Below are 26,606 nucleotides of genomic sequence, written 5' to 3' on the forward strand. Positions count from 1 at the left end.
ATTTTACAACTTCCTTACGGCCCTGTCTCTCCCCCCCTCACCCCTCTCTCTCTCTCTGTCTACCCCTTCCCCCGTCGTGTGGCAGCCCCAGTTTAAACGATGACAGCAATTTGCCGACACTTGCCACAGAAACCGCAATTAGTACATTAAATTAATAAGTACAAAGTAATAAAAAGTTTTATAGTCGTTAGTATTGTATTTTTCTATAGTTGGAGGCAGTATGTTGCCCATTTTGGCGCCTGGCCCTCTTCAAAAATTTACAAAATAAAAAAAAATAGCTTCGAATATTTTTTATTGGCATATTTCTCTTTTTTATAAGTCAATTAATATTCGCGGCGCATAACAAACAGCAAAGTGATTCTGATTCTTATTTGGTGCCCCAAACGAGGGGCAGGGAGTTGATTTTGCAATCGCTTGGCATCCACATATCAACACCTATCAGTTCTAACAATTCTATATACTATACATAGCTCGGGAGTCTTGCGAGCTTTCAAGACTTTGACGGGTTGATTTTATATACATATACATGAATTTGTGTCGAAACCTTGATGAAATAGGTTTGATTTTATCAAAGAGTTTTCTTTTTCGATTTTGATTTCATAAATTCAAATGAACATCGATTGATTTATTAGCTTATAGTAAATAAATTGTGGCTAAATTTCTGTATATATTAAAACATATCCGTTGGAATATAAAATTTTTGGAATTCAATAGAATTTATGCTGAGATACAGTCGAGGATAATTATGTTTACAGCATTGTAACCCAAATTTTGTAACAATTGTTTATAGAATTACAGAAAGTTTTTTAAGATGCGGCTCTGTTTACATTTGAGAATCTAAATTTAGAGGGGCATTTTAGAAATTCATTTGATTTCTTCTTGGTACACTCAACAAATGACATTGAAATCATTCGAAAGACTTTTTGTAATATGCAATAAAAAGATTATTAAGTAAATAAGTCATTAAAGGCGCTCATAAAAATTTCATTTTAATTTCTCTGTCTCCCCTTTCGCTCTCGCCCTCTCTTGTCCCTCTATTCATCTCTCTGAGAACTGGGAAAAGCAATTAAGTCGAGCGATTTAGCGAGAGAAGCGACGCAGCGTTCGTTTAAGATGATTATTTTATTTAAGATGGTGACATTCATTTGCATATCAATGTGAATGGGTAAGGGTATCAAAGTGTATGTGCATGACCGTGTGTCTCTTTGTCATCCAAAAAAAAAAACATTCTCAACAATATGTATACCTGTACCCAAAAAGGTTAAGCTCAATTATTAAGTTGAAAGCTTTGAAAGTGATTTAAAGATTTAGGCTTGCACAAAATATTGTGTGAAATTTGGTTGGTCTAGAGATGATACAATGCTTTTAAAGCACATTTAAGCTTTAACATCGAGTGGACATTTAAAATTCATCTATCCTTGAATTAAAAGATCTACATATCAGTTCAAAAAGGAAAGCCTAATAAAAACTTTAAGGCTTACAATTGCTACAAATCTTCATTGAATGTAGAAATTAATATTACTTTTAATATTGAAATCTTGATTAAATAGCTTATGAAGATTTAGTTCTAATCTCCGATCAATTTGTAAAATTTTTTTATTTTGGGTATATTTTAGTCGAGCAGCTTTTATTTATTCGCAAGCGAGTTTTTTATACATTTCGTTCAGTGTATTTTTTTCGGTTTGATTGCTACGATTTTCATTACGGTTTACCGGAAATTCCAATTTAGGTAAATGCGCCGTTGACTGCAACAACGGCAACATACGACGGACGGCACGAAACGGGATTAATGTATACCCCTGGCGACAACGACAACGACAACAACAGCGACAGCGACAGCGACAAGATCAAGTGGAGCATGCAGACCCTGCAGACAATTGACATGCGGGATGGGAATAGGGGGAGGAATGGGGCACAAGAATAGAGTGGAATGGAGGCCTGTCCAAAAAATAACGCAGAATCCAAAATATTTGCTGTGCTTTCTGTCCGATTTCAAGTTAAGCCCCAAGCTTATCGTCCGATCTGTACTGTACATAAAATATATAAAAAATATACGCAGCACCTGACTTTTCTCTGATTCATTGCAACTATATTAGGTGGTCTCTGCAGACGTCTGACTACTTATTTTTAGTTGCCAATATATTTCCTTTGACTGATTAATGTAAACAAATTGCTGCAAATATGCTGGAAAATCGTATTAAATGGAAATTTCATCTATTAATAGACAGCCTCGAGTCATGTTAACAATTTATTGATAATTACTAACTTAATGTTGTTCTTACTAATTGTTCTAATTAGCCAGTTGTTTAGGAGTGCGATCGATTTAAAATAAATTATTTTAATCTTATCATTAATTTCATATAATATTATTAATCTAATCACAAGATAAAATACAACAAATTAAACATATAACTATTCGTGTCCTTACGATATACATTTTATATTAACAATTTTGTTTTCGCTTTAAAAGATTTTCTTTTTGCAATAGTAGCTGATTTTTGAAAGTTCAACTACAACTACTAGATAAATTTTCTCAGTTTTTGTAAATAAATTAATTGAAAAATTCACATGTGCTCATAAATTACAATTATTATTTAAAAGGCACGTAAAAATCGAATTGAAATGCTTCACAAGAATTTACGATATTATATGCGATTTACAAGATCAATTTGTTGCACGTTTGCCACACACACACACACGCACACACATCGCCACAAAATGTTTTGCAATCGAGCGAGAAATTAAATCAAATAAATCAATTGAGGCGTTTTCGAATTTGTCAAACGGCCAATAAAGATTATTGAAGAACTGAAATCGCGCCACGTTTTGTGCGTTGCCAATAAAACTTTAAATAATAAATTTACTCAATAAAAACAATACACGAAATTATCAGAGAGTCGAGCGAGTCGAGTATGTGAGCCGTAATAAACGATTCGTTTGTAAACAATTAAAATAATTTGCTGGTGGCCAAAAAGCTAAAACACAATTTGAATTGAATACAAAAGAGAATAGCAAAGAGACAGATAGAGAAAGACAGAGAGTAAATGAGAGAGATTGAATGAGAGAGAGAAAGAGAGAGAGAGAGATCACGCAGCTGTTGCTAATTTATTTATAATACATAAAAAAGCACAAATTGTTGCAATGAATTTGTGTGAGCACGCGAATATTTTTGTTTTGAAAAATTGGAGCAACAACTAAAGAGACAGAGACAGAGAGAGAGAGAGAGTCGGAGAGAGTGAGACTAGTCAAAAATGTAGCACAACAAACAGCTGATGATCAAAGCAGAGATACGCAAATACAAAATGTGTGAGAGAGCAAGACAGCGATATGTTAGAACAGCTGCCAAGTAAACAACAATCATACGCAATGTTGTACGTCGCAAAATTCCTCCCACACGTTTTGTGTAGAGCTTTTCATTTCATTTAAACTGTAATTAATCATGCCACTGACTATGATAATTTTTTTTTCACAAGAAAATTTTGTTTGCCGACTCCATTTCTGATGGATTTCGGAATGTCATTTATTTCGTACTTTTTTTTGCTTTTCGACTTTTCTGGTTTTGTGTCAATCTTTTGACTTTCACAAGTTTTTCCCCGCTTATCGCGATCGCTGTGCGACCGAATTTTTACGTTTTCAGTATTTGTGCCAATAACAAAAACGAAAAAAAAAAATAAAATAATGTTTTATGTGGGTGCACCACAGTGGCTGACAGTGGCATACAGTGGCACACAGTTGTCGTTTGCCGAGCCACGCACGTTTTACATTGCACCCACCACGCTTCACATGCATAAATACATACATAAATAATTGATGACAAGCGCATAAAAACATCAATGAGATCGTCAACAACAAGAGCAATAACAACAATGAATATGTCTATGCAAATGGCCAACAATTAAAATTTAGTTCAATTGTTGTCATTGTCACAATTCCTGTCGTCGTCTCGTCTCTGACAACCTGTAGAACTTGGCATTTGTCTGATGGCTCTAAGTGGGTTTCTGCTCTATCTACAAATATTTCACTTATTTGTGAATTTTTTCAAAAATAAATATGATTAACTACCGCTACACGTTTTTCTTTTCTTTGTATTCTAAACACCTGAATAAAGTTAGCTAAGTACACTCAGATTATACAGTAGAAATCTGCTACTTTTGTCAACTTTGGTTCATAACTATGGTTAAGTAGCAACAGTCGTTAAAAGTTCATTGCCAAAATGAGAAGTGCCAAATTTCTGCTCTTGTTGGTGGCCATTTTGTATTGGCTTCCTGCTGACGTCACTGCTGTTACCTGCAATGTGGCACCTTTGGATCCAAGCTGTATAAACTGTCTACTTAATCCGACGCATGTGGAGTGCAGTGTAACATCCACAACTGTGGCTCCTGCGACAATTCCGACCACAAAGACATCGAGACGACGCAGAGCTAAAAAGGTTCTGTCCAACTTTTTTAATCGAATTAGAGAAAGATTACAGCAAATTAAAAAGAAATTAAATCCTTTTTAAACTCTAAGTGAATTTTGTAAAACTTTTAATGAAACTGCAATAAATTGAATATTCTCTAAAATTCTTGTGTTCTGGACTTAAAAGTGCAATAGTTAATGGTTAACCGATTGAAATTGGTAACCGTATCTGAATTCTTCAGTCAAGCATTTAATTCATTTATGTTGTTAAGATGTATTCATCGTTATTTAAATTAATTTTGATTTAAATTTGAATGTTGATCTTATTAAAAGTATCATTTTTTTATCAAAAAAATTTCTTTTGTATAATAAGATTTTTTTTACCCTGGTTGTGTTACATTTTCCAAATTAAAGAATTTAATTAATCGCTGAAAATGGCGATTCTACACTGCAACTCTATTTATAGACAAGTTGTGGATCGTAAATTCCAGTCCACAGCTCACTTTTACCTTGCGATGAAGCGTGTGCCGTAATGGTTCAGCATAAAATGTGTTGAGCATGCGCAAATTCCAATCAATACCAAATTCCAGCAGCCACAACAACAACAATAACGACCATATCGAACAACAATAACAACATTGTTCCAGCATTTCATATATGTATGTGTGTTTGTGGAGGGGTACGAGAGAGAAGAAAGAGAGAGACAGAGCGTGCTGTATGTGGGAGTGCATGGAATATTAATTAAAGTTTGCGCTTAGTTTGATTTCTTCCCTTTAGACAATAAACACACTCGAACAAGTGTTTTTGCGTTGTAAAAACAAGCGAGCGTAGCCAAAAACAAAACAGAATCAAATAAAACCAGCAAGTAAAAACGATGAAATTCAAATTCGAATTAAACGCATTCCAGAGAAGGGCAAAATCAGCCGACCAAACGACTGACCGATCGAGTAGGCATGCAAATCGCGTAGCCGAAAGCGAGATCAGCACTGAGATTAAAAGAAGAAGTGAAGAAAGGAGAAGATAGTACACATATGTGTGTGTATGTGTGGGTGTGTGTGTGGGGAACAGCATTACATAAATGGCTGCCTGCAAATATGTGCATACACACAAATACATATGTATATATTTATGTATTTGCGGCCTCTTTGCATTTAAGACACGCATCTTGCATATTTCGCCTTGATGTTGATCGACAGTTTGACATTTTATGCCGTCGCCGCCTGTCAAAGGATGGCGGTTATTTTTTTATTTTTCTTGCGGCTGTTGTTGTAGTTGTTTTTGATTTTGGATTTGCTTTATATTTAAGCAAAACCTTATACTTACTAGAATCACAACAAACTGCAACAAGTTGTCCACCGCTAGATGGCGCTGCTGTGCAACTATTTAGATATTTGTTGTTGTCTTTGCCGTTGAAATAAATATTTGTTTGTATGCACACAATAACAGTAACACAGAAAGGCGCATATCAAAATTGAATCACGAACCGCTTTTACTCGACATTTTCAAATTGTTCAGAACGCGCACGTCGGTCGCTTGCGGGCCGCCAAACGGTTCCACGGCAAAACGAAAATTAAATAGTCGCTCGGCTGACGCTGCCCCAGAGCCCCACAGACCCAACACAAACACAACACAAACACAACGCAACACAACAAACCGCACAGAGCAATAAAAATAAAAGCAGAGCAAAGGCAAAGGCAAAAGCAACGCCAAAGCCAAAGGCGGGTGGAATAAAAAGTTTGGCGCGCTTTGGGCGACGCGCTTCGCTCATCATTTGCATTTCTCTTTCGTTTAAAGAGCAAAGCTCCGGGCCAAAGAGAATCATGCGTTTGGGTATATACGAAATGTACATGTGTGCGATTATTCGTTTTTTTATGACTGAAAACCTTTTCCAATTTGCAATTGTCCAAAATGCTTTTCGTGAATATATTATATCTATAAACACATTTACCTTTGTAGTAAAATAAAATTATGCTCTGAAAATTTAACAAGTCAAATAAAAAAACAAGATAACAGACATTAATTTGATTATTGAAAATTTTATTTCAATAACATCAGGTATTTATTTGTTGCTTATCTATTTAGAATTACAATAATGTCAAGCTCAAATTTTGAACTTAACGGAACAAGTTAATATATGTACTTCGTTTAACAGTACTAAAAGTGACGTGAGCAGGCAGCACTGGCATAATAGGATACAACAGTGACTGCTACTGTAAACTGTTATTATCAGAGGGACAAATAAAATTTTTTGAATAATAAAATTAAACTAATAATGATTTTATTTAAGAAATCGCAATTTTTTGAACAATACAAAGGCTACCAGACGCTCAAACTGTAGGTATATTTTTTCTGGAATTTAAGGCTGCCACACCGTTTTTGAGATCATGGCTTCTCTAAAAAGTTGGCAGCACTGCAATTCTAGCGCAACAGCTGTTGAGTTGGGAAGCAAAAAAAACTATGTATGTGTGATTTCGCTACGAAAATTCTTTCACCTTCGTACGTATTTTCATTTTGAGTTTGCAAACATTATCTTGGCAATTAAAAACTGCCGCTTCACAATTAAAGAATGACAACAGTGTTAAGTTCAAACTCAAGGTAAACGCTTGGAAATGCGGTTGGTTTGACTATTTATTGACAAAGGAAATTTAAATTAAATTTAATGACAATTTTTGGGCGTGATGTAATCTCGGGAGTGTGAGTGCCACGACGGCGCCATCTATTGTCTTATCAAGTCATTTATGCATATTTATGTTATGCATTTTATGTGCAAAATATAGAGCTCGGGTTACCGGTGCGGTTTGTTTATTATTGTGTTGAACTTGAGGTTATGTGCATCACTCTGGAATATAAATAAAACACAGACTTATAAGATAGAAAAAAATCTTATGAGACGACGATTTGGCCAATTTAAACAGTATTAATACGAACGATACAGGCGACACGTGCGTGTGAGCAGGATGGCTAGAGTATGTTGCCTGGAAGTGAGAGCCGGGTTGCCAGCTCGGTTAACAGTAAAATGCAGTAGTCAAATACTTTTTATTTTGTGCGCATATTTACAAACAAAGTATAGCTTATGCGTTAAGTTAAGAAAAATTGCATAGTGTATTAGTGTTTTACACAAATATCGATTTGTATTGGAAAGTAAACATTTTGTTTTTGCACCGCTGACAATCTGGCAACGCCACTACGCTCTCTCACTCTCCCGCGGACTTTTTCCCAGAGCACATGTGCCTGAAGAGCCATTTGTTGCTCAAACTTTGCTATTTGTAAATTATTTCAGTTTGTTTGGGCATTTGCAAAATAACAACAATAAATACATACATTGCTTACAGAGCACAGGCATAGGGGCAGTTGAGTTATGAACAATCAGGATTATGGCGGCATCCAATGGATTCAGCAGCACGCATCTGCGGTCGACTCCGAGTCCGATATGCTGGAAAACGGTGCTGGCGACAGTGAGGTGACTGCAGCCTATTTGGTAAATGGCAACGCCACCGACGAAGATCTCGACCATATGGCGGCCGAGAATCTCATCTTTATGGCGCGAGATGGTCAGCTGAGCGAGATTATAGCTGCCAACGAATCGGGTGGCGGCACAGTTTTAATCACTGACAGCGGCGTCGCATATGCCGAGTCATTCGATGATGACGCACAGGTGGTCACCGAGGAGATCATTACCGATGATTGGGTGCAGCATCAAGGCGCCGAACGGTGAGTAGCTGTAATTAATCCAAGTTCTTAATGTTTCATAATTATCGATTTGCAGGGTCGAAATCGCTGCAGAGCAAATTGCAGGAAATGTCAATTCGCTGGAGCTACTGGATATGGAGCAGGATGAGTATACGGCCCTGCGTCCCTATCCTTGTGATTTCTGTAGCCGGCGATTCCGCAAGAAGGCAAGCCTCAACAATCACATGCTGGCACATCAAAACGATCGTCCGCATCTGTGTAAATTGTGTGGTGCACGATTCTCACGTCGCGCCGAGCTCATCAGTCACTTTAAGGCACATGCCGAGGCGCAGGATGCAGCCGATGCGGAGGCAGCAGCGGCGGCTTCAATTAAATTTGAGCCACCGCAGCACAGACAAGTGGATGATCATTTCTACGAACAGGAATGGCCATTGTATCAGGATCAGGAGCACGAACAAATACAAGAGCAGCAGCAACAACAACTGGAGCAGGAGCAAGAGCAGGAACAGTTGGCCGTTGCCAGCCAGGTGATGCAACAGGCCAGCTATGCAGCAGTGTCAGATGTGGCCGCACCAACAGCTGCCCGGGGTCGCATAAGTCGCCTCAAGCCCAAGGAGGAGAGCACGCAGTATATTGTGATTGCTGAGAAGCAGACATCGGACGACTTGCAACAGTTTGTGGACTGTGAGGAGTTGGCGCCACCGCCACCACTGACAAATACCAATGTCAATGCAACGTCAACTCAATGCGATGCCAACAGCTCAACAGACAACAGTCAGGCCATGAATGCATCACGTTTCCCAGTGCTGGATGAGAGCAAACCCTTTGTGTGTCAACAATGTGGATTGGCATTTGCACGAGAGAAGGCGCTTGTCTCCCATATCAAGGTGAGTCCTTAAGACCCACTTAAATGGCAATTTTTCGGGATATGATGATTGAGTAAAGTCTGACTTAGATGTCGGTTGGTCTGTGCGCTCAACTGAAAATGTTACGACCCAAGCACAACCTTGCAACAGTCTGATCCCAGATAGAAATCATGACAATATTTCATTTATCATTATACAAATTCATTTGCTGTTTCAGAATCATCGCGTGGACTCGCCGTTTGAATGCAATCAGTGCCAGGAGATGTTCTGGGACAATCACAGCCTGCAGGAGCATCAGAAGACACATCAGTTTGAGGAGAGCAATTCAGAGTACGATCCTGCCTCGGCGGGGGATGACAGTGCCAGCGAATCGGAGCCAGATCAGCTCTATGGTGACTTCTATTGCAGTGAGTGCGGCATCTCATTTCATAGGCAGGATCTGCTCCGTCGTCATGCCAAGCAGCAGCATAAATTGGCCGTGACATCAGCCGTCAACTCTGTCGATGTGGAGGGCAGTGCAGATCTGGATGCAGATGCAGATGGTGATACCGACAATACCAAAGATGCGCCGCATTCTTGTCACACGTGTGGCAAGTCATTTCCCAGCGCATTGGAGCTGCTCGCCCATGCCGAGATTCATGCCCGTTTCCCGCCATTCAAGTGAGTAAATCCAATTTATGTCATCTTATCATAATAACCGATTTCCTTTCACATCTACAGATGTGTCTTGTGCGGCATTAGCTTTTACGAGGAACAGGCCATTAAAAGGCATTTGCACACTCGTCATCCGCACGAGTTGAAGCCAAATTCGTGTGTGCTCTGTGGCAAGGAGTGTCGGGATCGCAAGGCGTTGATTAAACATGCGTGGGATCATTCCCGTGAGAAGTGCCACTCGTGCTCCAAGTGCGGCAAGAACTTCCACAACAAGGCGCGTCTGAAGCGACACATGGCCTCGCATCGTGATAAGTCGGTGGTGTGCGAGGTGTGCCACGAGGAGTTCCCCGACGGACGCACCCTTTCCAATCATCGTCATTCGCATAGCACCACGTCGCCGGGCAAACTGTTTCCCTGCCATGAATGCGGCAAGACCTTTGGCTCCCGCAGCTCACAGCAGATACATGTGCGCATCCACACGGGCGAACGGCCCTATGGATGCCGGTATTGCTGGAAGGCCTTTGCCGATGGAGGTACGCTGCGCAAGCACGAAAGGATTCACACTGGCGAGAAGCCATATGCCTGCTCCGTCTGTCCGCGTGCGTTTAATCAGCGTGTTGTGCTCAGGGAACACATACGCTCCCATCATTCAGGACTGGATGCAGTGCGTGGAACGTATCATTGCACCGTCTGCACTGCGGATTTATCCTCATCCAATGAGCTTATACAGCATCTCATCCAACACAGCGACACGAACACAGCCAAACAACGACAACCAATTGTAAGTAGCCCCTTGATGTTTCCCTGATCACCATAAATCTCATGCTTTCCTCTATCTCTAGACGGGTCCACGTAAATACAAGCGTCGAAGGAAACTGCAGCCTCATGAAATTGCACACATGCGTGCTGAGAACAAGGATGGCGATGGTGATGGCGATGATTATGTCAGTGATATGGATCTCTGCGATCTGGATGTGGAAAATGTGGACGATCTCTTTGACGCGGCAGAAACAACGCCACCCAAAAAAGAGAAGCGCAAACGGAATGCCGCCAGTCAAGGGAAACCAGTGTCAAATGGCGTCTCAACATCCGCGCTAAATAACAATACAACTCCATCAGCCAAATCCGCCAATGGGAATCCGGATCGCCTGTGGGAGGAGAAATTTCTGCAGTCCAATGGCAATGGCAATGCCAGCAATCAGTTAAATGATGATGCGTTCAAAAGCTTCTTTCAAATTGACTCTTTGGTGGTGGTTAATGATACCACACTGCAACCTATAAGCTCATCCAGTGTTGTCACTGCGCCCAAGACACGACGTAGTGCCAAACACACGCCACAGTTGCCGACGAGCACCAGCAACAGCAACAAGTCAACAACAGCAGCAGGAACAACAACAACTGGTGATGATTGTAGCAAGTCCAGTGCCTCAGTATCGTCAAGCAGTCGCAGCAGCCGTAAGAAATCATCCAAGTCCACTAAGAACTCGACCAACACGGCGTCCACTTCGAGCAGCTCGCGTCCTAGGATGATACACACAGAAAAGTCACGTGTGCCGCCGGAGAATGTGTCGAAGAAGACACGAGGAAGGTCCTATGTGACGAGGACGAGCACCAGCGAGAGCAGCCAGCTGGGTCTGGCTAAGTCGCGCATTGTGGATGACTATGAGATAATATCACCTGCCACACAGCCACCGAATCAGATAAGCTCCAGTCCGTTGCACATCAAGCAGGAACAGGAGCAGCAGCAACAACGAGTGCCTCTCATGTATGATGATACGCATCTGTTGATCGATGCGGCTTTGTTGCGTGAGAAGACCTATGAAAAGTTTAATCCCAGCATTGTCAATGATCTGGAGGAGATTCTACGTAGTCCACTCAAGCATGATCGCAATTCGCGTCTGCGTTTCACCAGCGAATCATCGACAACGCCCCAGTTTCTGCCCGAGGAGGAGCAGAATCTGATTAAAATAGAGCCAACGTCACCGGATTTGCGTGAAATGGTGGAGAGCCAGCAGCGTGTCAGCTCAACGGGACATGCAACCACACCCTCATCATCATCCTCGTCAGCGGCGCGAACTTCACGTCACCTGCGACAGCTCACTGCCAATTCCAGTTCACGGGCGGGAACGAAACGACACAGCAGCAGCAGTAACAAAACAGTTTCCGCCTCCAGCTCCAAGAAATCCGCATCATCCGGATCATCCGTTGCTGTGAGCAAAGCCAACTCGTACCTCAGCTATGGCGTGGACTCTTACAATGTGAGTGTTGCTGCCAATGCCAACTCATCGGATGTCAGCTCTGGATTCTTCTCAATCTCGGAGGTTGTGTCCGCTGCAGATGCCGCCGATGCAGCTGCCAAAGCGGCAGCGGCCAATAAACCGGAGCGTCGTGCCCGTTGCTATGAGTGTGAAATGTGCTCCGCCAATTTTCCGGATCGAGCTCAGCTGCTGGAGCATGTGCATATACACATCTGAAACAAATGTTGATGATATGGAGAGGGAATTGTTATTGGAACTGTTTTGTAGCGCTTGTTAGTGTTTCATTTCCACAATCAAGGGAGAAGGAAACAACTTTACTAATACTAAAAGAATACTAAACAAACAAAATACCACAATTAAACTAATCATTAAGTTTTGCTTAAGTTTCTCGCGCAGGATCGAACGTATTTTTTGATACATTTACGTACATTTCAATTACAAATTGGATAAATGTTATGCGAGATGAATAATATGTATATACATACATACATATATCTATATTGTATCATAGGAACATCGAAAGATCGTTGCGTTATTTAAATTGCATAAAGAGCTTAGCTATAAGGCTTTTTAAATTTGTACCTCAATTTTGTTTCTGAAGAATTGGTATGCTGAAGTAAATAAATCTATAATGGTTTTTCATTTAAATAATTGCTCTATTAATAATACATTTTCTGACATTTTAGTCATGCCTGTAAAACGGAAGTTTGTCATCATTATAGAATTGTAACGAACTTGAACTTCAACCAATAACAAGTAATTGCTACATTTTTACACAATCGATTTCGCACTATCGTTATTTCTGTAGATGATTACAATCGTTATCGTTGCTCCGCTGGTAAATTCCATTATCTATCAGATGTTTACATTTTTGTACTCAATTTTATCACAATGTATTTATGAGTCAGCTCTGGGAATGAGCAATAAATGAGTGTGAGTATGTATGTATGTTTGTGTTATATCCACATATGCATAAGCTATATTTGCACTCTTTGTCTTGCCTTGCTCTCTCTCTCAGGGAGTGCATCGCTCTCTCATTGTCTGCCAATGAATTCCGACTCACACACACACACACACCCACACAGTCCGACTGTACCAGTTGTTTCAGTGTTCAGTCATCGCTGAGTTTCCAAACAAAGCGATATCTATTTGTTTTTTTGTTTTTGTTCGCAACTTGTTTTCGCTTCTCTCTCACAACCGACAGTCAGTTCAGATATTTAAAACAGTTTGGTCATTATTGTTGACACTTTTCCGAGTAATCTCTGCTAATATATTTCGTATTAACAGCTTTAATTAACAGTCATGGCAAATCAAGGCGATAACTTATGTGGCGGCATTAATGAAATCCAGGGTGAGGATTTCCAGGAGGCCATAAAATTATTGAACAAAACTCTGGCCACTTTAGCCACTGGTGATGGACCCAGTTTTGAGTGAGTTACAACTATTTAAATTAAGCCAAGATAATTGAAATGTAATTTTTCTCTTTAAGGGTTGTTAAGGTCAAGTCGGTGACGTCACAAGTGGTAGCCGGCAATCTTTATCGCTACAAGGTGCAACTCTCCCAGGGAGATGAGATCAAGGAGAGCAACGTGGAGATCTGGTCGCAGCCGTGGCTCCAAGAGAAAGGCACAAATATCAAAATTAAATTCGATGGCGAAGAGAATAACTCAATCGACAGCACTTTTTAAGATTCATCTGTTAACCAAATGCAAAAAACTCATTAAAGTTTATTAATATTTATAAAGCTATGCATATTATTAGGTTTCTCTATATTATGGGGTTTCAAGTACTTTATGGCAGAGATTGAACAGCTACAGCTCTTAGAAGCTTGAAAAAATCAATGGAAAATGATACAACGGTCACGATAGCAGCTGTAAGTATATTTACTAACTGATTTTCCGTTTGCATTAAGCAAATATTTTTTAAAAATAAGTCTAGTGGGGATATGACCTAATATTTAATGTATGGTAAACAGAACAATACTCGTTAATAGATAAGTGATGAAATATAGTCTTTGTTAACTTTTTTTTTAAGTATTAGTAATATAATGTATTTTCAATGTTACACCAGTTTTATTCATAACAATTAATATAATATAATATTTATTGCATTTATTATATACGTACGGGCTTAGTTCTCAATTAATTATGGTATAATATATGCATTAGGGTGTTACATAAAAGTGATCTGAGTTCTCAGCTGCAGATTAAAGCTATTAATTAGAACAAATTTTGTGAGATTCAACAATGCCTTATCTTGCTATTTGTCAACAAAATAATCTCTGTTCGAAAATTTCCAAAATATTTTAATCACTGTTGCTGACTTTAAAGATGAATTAATGAACTGACTACCCCAATATACACGTATTTAATTACTGAAAAGATGTAATTGTACATACTGTTTGATTGATAAACTTTAGCTTTAACAAATTATCAACTGATTTTTATATACAAACACTTTGCACTTTATTTAATTTGAAAACAGAGAACACGCTCTCCCTATGTACTTGGAGAGAGAACGTGAGAGCGATGTGTATAAATACGAGAGCTCTGGCGTTGAGCATTTAGTTCTTAGGCAACCTTTGGTCAAGCTACAGCACTTCAAAATGATCGATTCAAAATTGTTCTACTTGACAATCTTCGCACTCGTCTGCGTCTCTCTCTGTGACGAACTGCCTGTTCTTGGTGGTCCCAGAGAACTGAGCGGAGAAGATCTAGACAAGGCTATTGGTGATTTGAATGTGGCTCTGGCTAAACTGGCTACTGGCGATGGACCCAGCTTTAAGTGAGTTCGAATTAGCAATAGTAGAAATAGAAATTTAAATAAGATTCGAAATGATTTCATTATCTTTTATTTGTATTTTTGTTTGTGTCTAAACAGAGCTGGTAAGGTGACAAAGGTGACGACTCAAGTTGTTGCTGGTAGCCTTGTTACTTATACCGTGGAACTGCAGAGTGGAGATGCTGTGAAGCAGTGCACCGTCAAGATTTGGTCTCAGCCTTGGCTTAAGGAGAATGGTACTAACGTCAAGATCCAGTGTGACGGTGACGACAATAAGGTTGATACCACCTACTAATTGATTAATGGGATTATCTATCAGAATCCAAATGGATGTAATGCACTTTTAAATAAAAGGATATATAATTTGATTGCTTGCAAAAAATTTAATTGCTGATTACGTTCTCTGTGGTTGAACTAGTTGATGCTGAATATTTTGGTATTTATTTAATCACTGGCTTGCAAAGTATCGTGATTCATATCCTCTATAAAATATCTTTAGTTAACGAATTGATTTACAGACAGATTGGCAGTTTAATTTTTATTTTGTTAAAATATTTATACTATGCGCTTCAATTTTCTGATCGATTTTGAGATTTTTGACGGCGATACGCCCATACTAATGAGATACAGACGTATTCCCAGCGACAGTATAATTCATAATACACAAAACGTTTTGTGAATTTAAATTCGAAAGAATGGAAATATGCTTGTGCATAAGTTTATATATATATTTTTAATCAGTATAACGAACTTTGTTCGTAATTGGCGAATCTGTTATATATTATTTAGACTACTTGTATGTACAAATATGGGAGACCAAACATTAATATAATCGAAGGCTGAACCCTGTTATGTTACATATGTACTAAGATTATTAGTATATGAATATTATGAAATTTAGGTCAGATCTGCTTCTGTTTTGCATTAGGTTTGATTTTTTTTTGATATGTAATAGCGTGCTTGATAAAAAATGTTAGAAAATCAAGATTTTGGTCTCAAAACTTAGCAAAACATGAAGTTCTTAAAGTAAGAAAATATATCTTGTTATCGAGAACATTATTTAAGAATAAATGTTCAACAAAATTTAAGTCAAGAAATAAAAAAAATAAATATACTTAAATTTATAAGTTGTTGATTTATTTTGATATTCATTTTATTCTGTCAAAATAATTTTATAAATGTTTTTATTAATATGTGTGTTTTTGCTTGTGAAAAAAGTGGGACTCAGACCTGTTTTTGCTTTTAACTGAAGCGGCGCTTCTAATCAGAGAGACAGTGTACTGGTCTTTTATCAGTCTAAGCTTGTAGACAGACTTTATGAACAAAGCGCTTAAGGAGTCTGCATGTTTTTTTTTTTTTGGCTTTCGATTCTGCTTTTCAACAGAATAAACACCTTTGTCAATATACATAATATATTGAATAATTTTGATTTTATTAACAAAGCTAATTATTTTATTTGTTTGAATTACTTACTTATCAATATACATACGTTTATTTAGTATATGTATGAAATTATCAATATAGCATTAAGAATCCCAATGTTCAACTAAGTTGTTTTTTTTCAAAATTTTTTTTGTTGATAATATTGGGTCAATCAAGTCAGAGCCATAAATATATTTAATTAAATCAAAATTTCTGGGAAACGGTACACATATGTCATATATACTGAATAGGATGTTGAATATATATTTTACATAATTATAAGTTTTTTGATTGAGAATTTTTAAAAGTATATGCTGATTTGTTACAGTAGTATTACCTTGCAGTAAAAACAAGAATTCTTTTACCTAACACATGACAAAAATAATAATTCTGCTACCAAAAAAATCTTGTTTTCTAAGTTAAGAAAGTCTTGATGTATGCGGTTTTATAATTGTAATTTTCATCTAAGATTAACTTGTGGATGTTTGTTATCTAAATAATTATAAGCAATGTGTGGTTTCCTGCGATATAGCAACTATTATAAAACAAAGGCAAATACGTATATTCATGTAAAAACAATTTATGCCTATATTTAGTACAAATTTGCACTTTTTTTAGCTTGAGGCAGATTAATTGAAAAACAAATCCCAGTGCTAACACATCTCAATATAGTTAGTTAGTTTATCACTCGGATTGAACTCATTAATTTAATTGAAATTTAGCAATCACCTCCTGACATTATTTAATGATAACACTTTTATAATTTTTGTGCGAAATTATTTGTACTGATTGTCTGAACAAAAGGCAGAATACGTACCCACACAGGCACATATTTTCACATACACACACACACACATCAAACTTTCTAAATCAGTCTCTCAGGGGTCTATAAAAGCCGCTACAGCTCTGATCTTAACATTCAGTCTGAGATCGTGCTTAGTGTCGACTAGAAGAAAAAATCAGAATAATGTTTACAATGAAAGTTATTTTTGTACTGGCCTTGGCCCTGACTGTTGTCTCTGCTCAAGTAAGCATTGATTGTAAATACATACATCTTAGCATATAATTTAACATATAATTTGTTTTACACTCCAGACTTATGGTGGTATTAGTCAGCTCTCTGGCGATGATCTCAAGGAAGCCGAGGGAGTCTTAAGCAATTCTTTGACCATATTGGCCGCCGGTGATGGACCAAGCTATAAGTAAGTCCTAAAAGAATTCCGAACGTATTCATAGTAAAGTGCTTATGATATACTTATGTATTTTATATCGTCTTTCTAGGCTGGGCAGAGTCATTTCGGCTACGAAGCAAATTGTTTCTGGCAACAGTTACGTCTACCAGGTGGAACTCGTGGAGGGCACCAACACAAAGGTTTGCACTGTGGATATCTGGTCGCAACCCTGGTTAAAAAATGGCATCCAGGTCACTTTTGACTGCCCCGAGGGCAAAGTTGTAAAGAATCACGATTAATCTTATCCAACCAAATTAAAAAAACATAATAAAATATGCATTTCATAATTTTAAAAAAATAATAAAACATAACAAAATATGAATTTCATAATTTTAAAAAAATTAAAATTATCTTTCATTAAAATTGATCAGCTGGCTTATCATATTGAGTATGGAGGAGCGTAATACTGATCGCGCTCCTCTCTAATCTTCGAGAGAACACCTCCAACAATTTCTTCCATTTTTCGTTAGTAACTACATCCCATTGACTAAATGTCAAAGATCGAATCTAATTACATTTTGATGGAAAGATCAAAAAATGCGAACCCCGATTTTTTAAACGATGTTACGGGAATTTCCCGTCTTTATCGCATTGGGTTTCTCTCCCACCTTCTGACCTTTTTATAACTGACGGAATTGTTTTCAATTTATAATACAGACAGATAGGCAGAGGCACTGATAGAACATAAATAGAGAGGCAGAGAGATACGTAGCTAAAACGAGAGAGAGAGAGAGAGAGAGAGAGAGAGAGAGAGAGAGAGAGAGAGAGAGAGAGAGAGAGAGAGAGAGAGAGAGAGAGAGAGACTCATGACGCTGAAATAGAATACAGCTATATACAACATTAATACCCATAAACGGCGGTCAATGCAGTCTTTTACATAACTAGGGCTTAAGTTATTATAAATGGAGATAGTTGAAGATCGTTGTTCTCTCAGTTTGAGCGTTTAGTTTAATATGTAATTAATTGTATTTCTTCACAATTTGATGGGACTAAGATATTCGGAAAGCTTGGGGGAAAGCTTGGGGAAATTAAACAATTTATATGTAATGCATAATTGTTAAAATTTATTTTATAAAAGGTAATGGACAATTTGGTCTTAGGATGTTCACTGAAATGAAGGTGTTGTTTAACCCATGAAAAACTTGTTCTTTAAGTTATTGTTGCTGGCGGCGGTCAGTTTCTTGATCTGCTTAATTAAGGCTGCTCTTTGGTTGGCGGCATGCCTTCTACATTGGGCCAGTCTGCGTTGAAGGTACCGGATGCGACGGAGCAAGCGCCTATTTGAAGAAGGACTGCTGGTAGTGGTAGCTCCAGATGAGACGGTGGTGGTGGTTACTCCTGTAGCCACTGTGGTGGTGCCTGCCGCCAATGTAGTGGGTGCAACAGTGGTTGTTGCCAAACAGTCTGGATCAGCCGCATTTGCAGCCAAAGTACAATCAGTACAATCGGTTGTAACTGTATCCGAACAGGCAACCGCATCGCTGTAATGCACCAAAGACAACACCAAAACGGCACAACCGAAGACAACAGTTTGGATTTTCATTTTAATTCGACTGACTTTGCGTTGAATGCTGAATGTAATTTTGGAAGCCCAGCACTTCATTTTATACCGATTTTAATTTCATTCGTATTTACTTTTAGAATTGCCACACACGCCACAGTTCTGTTAACTGTCAAAATGGGAACACAAGTGTTCTGCAAACTTGTGTAAAGTCAAACGTTTGATATGTAATCAGTTGTTACAAGTATTTAACAAACTTCTTAAACGTATATTAATTCGTTTCAGTGTCAACTTAACCCGAAATCATTACAACAACTAATTAGAATACCCTTGCTTTGAGGTTCTTATTTTCTCAAAAGGGGTGAAGCATAATTTTAGGCATTTGATTCATAAATTTAATATTATTGACAGTAAAACAAATAATGAAGAATTGGACAACAATTTTGACTTGTAAAGTGGCTAAATCCGAAGTCTGACCAACTTCAAACTGTCATAACTTGATCAAAACTGAATAGATTTTCAAACGGAATGTCATTTTGATCATGATTTGGCCTCTAAATTCATTCTGTATTCAAATTTTGTTCATTTAGAAAATTTAATTATTTTCGACCAAGATTCGATTTTGATGCTAAGGGTCCCCCCTTTGAAATTTCGAAAATTCAAAATTTTAAATCTCAAGTTTTCACTTTTAATCAACTTCTTATATCGTAATTAGTATAAAACAACACTTTAAACTTGATTCTGAGACCTTTCATTTTTTTGTAAAAAATCATGTGAAATTGAACAAAAATTTGGACTTGTAAAGTGGCGAACTCTGCAGTCTGACCAACTTCAAACTGTCATAACTTGATCAAAACTGAACCGATTTTGAAGCGGAATGTCATTTTAATCATTATTTGGCATTTTAAATCATTTTGCATTTAAATTTTATTAAATTCTTAAAAAAAAATATTTTTCTCTAGATTCTACTAGAGATTGATTTCGATGCTAAGGGTCCCCCCTTTGAAATTTCGAAAATTCAAAATTTTAAATCTCAAGTTTTCACTTTTAATCAACTTCTTATAGCGTAATTAGTATAAAACAACACTTTAAACTTGATTCTGAGACCTTTCATTTTTTTGTAAAAAATCATGTGAAATTGGATTAAAATTATGACTTGTAAAGTGGCTTAATTCGCAGTCTGACCAACTTTAAACTGTCATAATTTGATTGAAGCTGAGCCGATTTTCAAGCGGAATGTCATTTTGATCATGATTTGGTCTCAAAATACATTCTGTATTCAAATACTTTTAAATTCGTTTAAAAAATTTTTTTTTGCCCAGGTTTGTTTATTTCGATATCATTTTTATTCTAAAACGATATCTTAAAATTTTAAAATATTTCAAAATTGATTTGTTGTACCGTTACGTACCGGTACTGATACCGGAACCGAAAGAAAAAAACTGAAATAGAACCTTTTACCGTAATAGTTATTTCGGGACGTACAGGAACCGAAACCGTAACCTATATTTGTTTCGGTTTGATTCCCGGTATATAAAAATGTAAATATATTAGATAGTCTACATGTAGTTATTAAAACATTCATTCCGTCATTTCTAAAGAAGATATACGCCTATAAATATGCGACCATTCCAGAACGACATGTTTTTCAAAAATTAATAGATTTCGAATGATATGTATGCATTTCATTAACTTTTATTCGAATTATATTTGGAATCAATTGAAAATTAATATTATTTAACCCAGAAACTTGCTTGGGAACGTATTGCGGTTAGCCATTAAGCTGTTGATCTTTCTTCTCAATGCAATCCTTGTTTTCGCAGCATTTCTTCTACATTTGATCAAACTAAGTCGGAGTCTCGCCAGACGACGGAGCAAGCGCAATCTTGAAGGATTGCTGGTAGTGGTAGCTCCAGATGAGACGGTGGTTGTGGTTACGCCTGTAGCCACTGTGGTGGTGCCTGCCGCCAATGTAGTGGCGGCAACAGTGGTTGTTGCCAAACAGTCTGGATCAGCCGCATTTGCAGGCAAAGTACAATCAGTACAATCGGTTGTAACTGTATCCGAGCAGGGAACCGCATCGCTGTATAGCACCAAAGACAACACCAAAAGGGCACAACCGAAGACAACAGTTTGGATCCTCATTTTAATTCCAGCTGTTTGGTAGAACATAATACTGAGACTCCAAAGCTGCTTTTTATACCAATTTTTGAAAATTTAACTTCACTTCCGAGTTTACGCAGCTGTAAATTGAATTACATAATTGTGATATTGATTTTAATACTTCATTCAGTTTGCTATATTTTAGTGAATTCTGCCTAATCTTTAATCAGATGTTTCAGTACATTACTTTTATATAAGCCTTGAACCACTTCAATGTCAGCCAACAGCTATTTGAACGTCGAACAAAAGCTGATCGCTATAAAACTTTGTATGATGTGAAATGATTTGTAGCCTAACTTTAGGCGTTATTAATAATTAACAACTGTTGACGTTTTCGAACTTGCTGTTAATTTAAAACAGATGAAAAATCACTTAAATATTTGCATATAACATGATTTTATTAACAAATGATCAAATCTTATATCTAGCCCCTGAAAACGCGAATATTGTTGCCACGGTTTCTCCTTGCACCACGATTGTAACGTGTGCCAGTTCCAGTGTTAGTGCCAGTTCCGCCTCCATTTCCATTGCGATTTACCCGAATACGTCGGACATTTGTGTACTGCAAATTTTGCACTCGGACAATCTGGCGATTGGGTCTTAGGGTGACAGAAACTTGTGTTGTGGTTGTTGTTGTGGTGGTGCAATCGGCGTTATCAACATTAGCCCCATCGGTACAGTCCGTGCAGTTGGTCAGGATGGTGTCTGAACAGGCAACGGCATCGCTGCTCCTCACAAAGAATACGGCCAAAACGGCAAAGCAAAGGACGATTGTATACGATTTCATTTTTACTATTAAATTGCTTTCCAAGTATGTATATGAAACTTGTGTTGTATTTTTGTCAAAATGCGCGGCTTTTTATAGTAGAATATTATTTACTGTGAGCCTTGAAAATTTATTTGCAAATGTGTGCAGCTGTTTAGTTTTTGTTTGCTTAGTAATTTCGCTTGAACTATAGAACCTTGGGTTCTGTAGTGACGCGAACCCAAGCATTTGAACTCAAGGAAACGAATTATTTTGGCATGTAGAATGTAAACAGTATTGTTTAGTTGAATTGAGAGTTATTATAAAATACGTTAATAAATATTTTGCAATTCTATAGTAGCATACATATTTTAATATTTTCTTAAAATGTGCTACCTTTCTAATTAAATAAACCTAGATGTAATACAGTCTATCCCTATAAAATATATTTATCTCTGATTCATACTTACGGTATTCATATAACGTAGTACTGTTGGATTTATTAAGTTTACTAGACTAAACAAATTAGCTTCCCTTATTTTGGGCGCAAAGGTACACATTCTTTGCAATAGTTGTTTGGAAAAAAATCAAAATTATTATAGAACATTGCCGTATAAAATAACAAATAGTCCAAATATCAAATATAATATCTTATATGTCGTGTTGCTAACATCTGGAAAGATTTACACTTTGGATAGTTTTCCAATAATTTTCCGTAGCCAGGAGTCCGGGGGTTGAATTGTTGAACATATTTTTTCCAGTACAAATTGTTGTTGTCAGGTCTAATAAATTTATACGACTCTACGATATGTGAGTAGCTTAAGTATTTTCGGATTTTAAATAGCAACTTTTTTCTTGACTTTACCCTAACTATCTTCTTTATTTTGTTACTCATTTGAAATTATTCAAGCAATTTCGTTAGACTTTTCAATATAAAAACAATTATTCAATGTCTGTTGACGAACTCATTTTAAAGCACCAAAATTTCAGCTATCCAATAATTCCGAATGCCAAAACATATTTTTTTTAATGAATTCATTCGTCACAAAATTGGATATCAGAAATTTTAGAGCTTGAAATTGTTATCGTCACTAAACTTTTACCTTGTTAAGAGGTTTTTTATGTACTATTAAATTCTTGAATATCAAACTGCCATCAATAGAATAAAATATATATATAATTATATAAAGGTATATTTTATTAAAGGATTATTTGAGAACAAATGTATAGATGTAAAGATATTTATCCCCTAACTACAAAAACATTGCGACCGTTGCGAGGTCTGCGATTTGTGTTTCCATTTCTCATATTTCTGCGTCCTGCGTTACGAGACGTATTTCCATTCCGGTTTACTCGTACACGCCGGACATTAGTGTATTGTAGATTAGTAAGGCGAACAATCTTCCGGTTGGGTCTCAGAGTTACTGTTCCAATCGATCTGACGGTTGTTGTTGTTGTAGTCGTCGTTGCTCTTTCCGTTGTTGTGGTAACGCAATCTTCATGATCCACATTTAGCTCGTCTTCACAATTGGTGCAGCCATCTGGCAAATCGGGATTAAGGGATTCACAGGCCACTGCGTCACCGTTTCTTACAAGGAAAGTGGCCAAAATGGCAAAGCTCAGGAAGAATGTGATAGTTCTCATTATCGCTTATTGCTGACTGAAATCGTTGAATAGTGTGATATCTTTTGGATAATAAGTTGCGCCTTTTATAGAGAAATAATTGATGATTTATTTGCAAATTATCACAGATGTTTTCAAATTATTTGCTCTCGAATATTTAGCAAATTTATCTTCGATTTGCAAACAAATAAAAGACATGTGAATATTTAAGAAGAGCAAATATTTCGAACTTTTGCTAGGTAAATAAACAAGTTACCTTCAGTGAGTCGAACATTTGCAGATCTGAATGGAAATATAAAAAAAAACCTTGCGCATTTTGAAAAGATTTTCAATGTTTTATTGTAAATATTCAAGGTTGATTATATTGACAATTTATTAAATTAGATAGAGTCTTAAAGTTTCCACTAAAAAGTCCTACTAGACTTAAAGCATTAATATTTTGACGAAACATTGTGATATCTTTAGTGATTTTAGATGTAAAATTATTTAATAAGTTATTTCTGTGTTTAAAATTTTCTTTCGTTCAAAAATTTTATATGTTTTTTATTTAATTTCTAACAAACAATGGTATCGAAATTAGTACTTAATAAGTACCTAAGAGCGCTTCAGTAGATGTGCTCGACTGCTAGATATCCAGTGCCCGATTTTTCGCAGCCGTTTCATAAATAAAATAAAATGTAAAAATGTTTTTGACTACATTTCGAATTTATGATGCGATTGTGATGAATCATTTGTGTTCAAAATTATGTTTAAGGCTTCAAAATTGCTTCAGGTAACTGTTTTTTTTTATTCGGTAGGGAGTGTGTTAAATCCAATAGCCTCTGTACACTTTGGGTACTGGACCAAAAATTACTTTCAATTTGACATTTAGGTGTTTCTATTTTTTATTTTTTAAAGTTTTGTTTACATTGAATAATTTTTGGCATAGTTGTATATTTATATACATAGCATTAACTCGGAGTACGAAGAATCTAATAGTCGACACAAATGTTAGTTAAATGTTTATTTTATTTTTTTAACGGTTTGTTTCATATATTTATTAATTGCGAATCAAACTTGTATTCAACCTCTCAGGACACGTACAACACGACCACGTCTGTTTCCGTTGCCACGGTTTCTCCTTGCACCACGATTGTAACGTGTGCCAGTTCCAGTGTTAGTGCCAGTTCCGCCTCCATTTCCATTGCGATTTACCCGAATACGTCGGACATTTGTGTACTGCAAATTTTGCACTCGGACAATCTGGCGATTGGGTCTTAGGGTGACAGAAACTTGTGTTGTGGTTGTTGTTGTGGTGGTGCAATCGGCGTTATCAACATTAGCCCCATCGGTACAGTCCGTGCAGTTGGTCAGGATGGTATCTGAACAGGCCACGGCATCGCTGCTCCTCACAAAGAATGTGGCCAAAATGACAACGCTAAGAACGATTGTAAGCGATCTCATTCTCGCCTTGGGATTGTTTTCTAATAATGTATTTGAAACTTATGTTGTAGTTTATCTAAAAGTTCTGCTTTTTATAGTAAAACATTCAAATACTTTTATTTGCTTTAAGCCTTGAGAATTTATTTAGCCAAAGTGTTCAGCTGTTGTGCAGTTGTTTTCTTAACAATACAAGGTTAAAGTGTGCAGTTGATTGACGTCAAATCAAAGATTTAGCATGAGGGAACGTTAAACTTTGCATAAGATCGGAAGTGCTTTAATTAATTTAGTAAGAAAAATATTTTGATCTGTAGACATCGGTTTAAATTTGAATACTAACGGTCCCCCGTTTAAAATTTTGAAAATATTAAATTTCAAAACACAAGTTTTCACTTTTAATCAACTCCTTATATCATTATTAGTATAGAACAACACTTTAAATTTGATTGTCAGCATAGTTTTTTGGTAAAATATTCTTCTAATAATAGTTATTAAAGTAAAGTATTTTTATATTTAATATTAAAAAAAAGTTTTAAGGTTAGATTAGAAAATCAAGTATTGTTTTCTAGCTATTGTAATTCATAAAATATCGTGAGAGTTTCCAATGACTGAGCTTTTGTGTCTCTATAGTTTTAATTATAATGACGTCAGGTGTCGCTTTTGAGTGTAGCTGAAACAATGGCAACAGCTTTGGCTTTATTTGCTTCGATTCAGTCGGAGTTCGAGCCGATCGTTGAACAGGTCAGTCATGGATTATTCAAGTTGTTTTCATTTCATTTTTATGATTTTCATACAGAGAACGGTGAGTGAATAAACAATACATTTAATGTTAATAAATATTTTAATATTCTTATACATAGCTTTCAATTTGTATACCTCCCAACCACTGCATTGAGGATGTAAGTACGAATCCCTCAATATTTTTTTTGGTGGTTCTGTTTTAGTCTTTTCGTTGTTGTTTTACAGATGGAATATAGCGATGCTAAGGAAAGTTTCACTTATGTATTGTCCAAATATGCGGAATTGGAAATGAAAATTACTGGTGAGCCCCTGGGGTAAGTTCCGAGTGAGCATTTATTTCATTAACCCGTTAAATTTGGTCACTTTGGATCGCAGTTTGCATGGCAAACTCGTCACGCATGGCAACATCGAGGAGCAACACATAGTGTTCCAGCTGATGGATAATACACCGCACGACGTCATTCAGAGCTGCGTGTTTGTGGTGACCAAGATACCTGGTGAGTGTGAGTCGATTGTCACTGTCTGTAACACATTCCTGGCTCGCACTCCGCGACCGCTGCTGGAGCGCAAGCCACTGATGGTCTGTGAGGATGGCGTGCGCGAAGCGGAAGTGGAAGTGCCAGTGGAACCGGAAGCCGAGGACACAGAGAACGTCAATGAGGGCAAGGAGGAAACAGCTGCCACAGCGCCGGATGTCGATGTGACCAGCGTCAGTGAGCTCATCTAAGTTATTCTGGGCAATAAAGACAAATTGTAATGCCCTGTTATTGATTGAACAAATGGAACAAGTTGTATTAGCTGAACAACATTATGAGATCTATATTCTTTAATACAATTACTCACTGCATGATAAATTACAAAAAACATATACCTAATTTTAGTAATGATTTTCGCGGAAGCGATTATCGAGTACTTCAATTCGATGATTTTTTTTGACGATCTATCGAGTTGATTAATTCGATTTCCACGAAAAATCGACAACTCACTGGGGCTTGCTCTACGCAGTTAATTTGTAGAATTCAGTTTGGTCGTTCAATTTTGGTTGAATAAATAATAAATAATGATAAAATAAACGATGCACGAAAAATAAAATTTCCAATAAAAGTACGGGTG

General features: G+C 37.1%; 11 protein-coding genes across 12 annotated transcripts in view; 5 read left to right on the forward strand and 6 right to left on the reverse strand.

The window, feature by feature from the left end:
* Positions 1-6,011, reverse strand: part of LOC117793003 (phosphoinositide 3-kinase adapter protein 1) — a 36,553-nt gene extending 30,542 nt beyond the window's left edge. Inside the window, exon 1 of the mRNA XM_034633368.1 lies at positions 5,722-6,011. The gene's annotated coding sequence lies outside the window, so the exon portion shown is untranslated. The remainder of the gene's footprint in view (positions 1-5,721) is intronic.
* Positions 6,012-6,843: 832 nt separating this feature from the next.
* LOC117793019 lies at positions 6,844-12,514 on the forward strand. The gene is made up of 6 exons (XM_034633387.1): positions 6,844-6,993; positions 7,731-8,109; positions 8,165-8,975; positions 9,172-9,614; positions 9,675-10,389; positions 10,451-12,514. Exons 2-6 carry the CDS (start codon positions 7,757-7,759, stop codon positions 12,080-12,082), a joined length of 3,954 nt encoding a protein of 1,317 aa, XP_034489278.1. The 5' UTR covers positions 6,844-6,993; positions 7,731-7,756; the 3' UTR covers positions 12,083-12,514.
* A 536-nt stretch (positions 12,515-13,050) lies between these two features.
* Positions 13,051-13,614, forward strand: LOC117793022 (cystatin-like protein). 2 transcript variants are annotated; one of them, XM_034633391.1, is made up of 3 exons: positions 13,051-13,069; positions 13,154-13,296; positions 13,356-13,614. In XM_034633391.1, the coding sequence occupies exons 2-3, from the start codon at positions 13,169-13,171 to the stop codon at positions 13,552-13,554; spliced, it is 327 nt and encodes a 108-aa protein (XP_034489282.1). In that variant the 5' UTR covers positions 13,051-13,069; positions 13,154-13,168; the 3' UTR covers positions 13,555-13,614. The 2 variants fall into 2 exon arrangements, with proteins under 2 accessions (XP_034489282.1, XP_034489281.1); XM_034633390.1 differs by lacking the exon at positions 13,051-13,069 and adding an exon at positions 13,078-13,096.
* An 836-nt stretch (positions 13,615-14,450) lies between these two features.
* On the forward strand, positions 14,451-15,034 carry LOC117793020 (cystatin-like protein). Its single transcript, XM_034633388.1, has 2 exons — positions 14,451-14,650; positions 14,747-15,034. Exons 1-2 carry the CDS (start codon positions 14,472-14,474, stop codon positions 14,940-14,942), a joined length of 375 nt encoding a protein of 124 aa, XP_034489279.1. The 5' UTR covers positions 14,451-14,471; the 3' UTR covers positions 14,943-15,034.
* Positions 15,035-16,998: 1,964 nt separating this feature from the next.
* On the forward strand, positions 16,999-17,623 carry LOC117793021 (sarcocystatin-A-like). Its single transcript, XM_034633389.1, has 3 exons — positions 16,999-17,096; positions 17,165-17,271; positions 17,351-17,623. Exons 1-3 carry the CDS (start codon positions 17,037-17,039, stop codon positions 17,538-17,540), a joined length of 357 nt encoding a protein of 118 aa, XP_034489280.1. The 5' UTR covers positions 16,999-17,036; the 3' UTR covers positions 17,541-17,623.
* An 804-nt stretch (positions 17,624-18,427) lies between these two features.
* LOC117792891 lies at positions 18,428-18,844 on the reverse strand. The gene has a single exon (XM_034633199.1). The coding sequence runs from the start codon at positions 18,842-18,844 to the stop codon at positions 18,428-18,430; it is 417 nt and encodes a 138-aa protein (XP_034489090.1).
* Positions 18,845-20,539: 1,695 nt separating this feature from the next.
* LOC117792892 lies at positions 20,540-20,947 on the reverse strand. Its single transcript, XM_034633200.1, has one exon. The coding sequence runs from the start codon at positions 20,945-20,947 to the stop codon at positions 20,540-20,542; it is 408 nt and encodes a 135-aa protein (XP_034489091.1).
* A 442-nt stretch (positions 20,948-21,389) lies between these two features.
* On the reverse strand, positions 21,390-21,752 carry LOC117792897. Its single transcript, XM_034633206.1, has one exon. It carries the CDS (start codon positions 21,750-21,752, stop codon positions 21,390-21,392), a length of 363 nt encoding a protein of 120 aa, XP_034489097.1.
* A 1,133-nt stretch (positions 21,753-22,885) lies between these two features.
* Positions 22,886-23,371, reverse strand: LOC117791505 (integrator complex subunit 5-like protein). The gene has a single exon (XM_034631283.1). The coding sequence runs from the start codon at positions 23,352-23,354 to the stop codon at positions 22,953-22,955; it is 402 nt and encodes a 133-aa protein (XP_034487174.1). The 5' UTR covers positions 23,355-23,371; the 3' UTR covers positions 22,886-22,952.
* A 1,024-nt stretch (positions 23,372-24,395) lies between these two features.
* On the reverse strand, positions 24,396-24,776 carry LOC117792898. The gene has a single exon (XM_034633207.1). The coding sequence runs from the start codon at positions 24,774-24,776 to the stop codon at positions 24,396-24,398; it is 381 nt and encodes a 126-aa protein (XP_034489098.1).
* A 747-nt stretch (positions 24,777-25,523) lies between these two features.
* LOC117791094 lies at positions 25,524-26,298 on the forward strand. The gene is made up of 4 exons (XM_034630749.1): positions 25,524-25,554; positions 25,613-25,651; positions 25,719-25,807; positions 25,869-26,298. Exons 1-4 carry the CDS (start codon positions 25,534-25,536, stop codon positions 26,218-26,220), a joined length of 501 nt encoding a protein of 166 aa, XP_034486640.1. The 5' UTR covers positions 25,524-25,533; the 3' UTR covers positions 26,221-26,298.
* The last annotated feature ends 308 nt before the right edge of the window (positions 26,299-26,606 follow it).

This window comes from Drosophila innubila (assembly GCF_004354385.1).
Source record: "Drosophila innubila isolate TH190305 chromosome 3R unlocalized genomic scaffold, UK_Dinn_1.0 2_E_3R, whole genome shotgun sequence".
Taxonomy (NCBI): Eukaryota; Metazoa; Arthropoda; class Insecta; order Diptera; family Drosophilidae; genus Drosophila; species Drosophila innubila.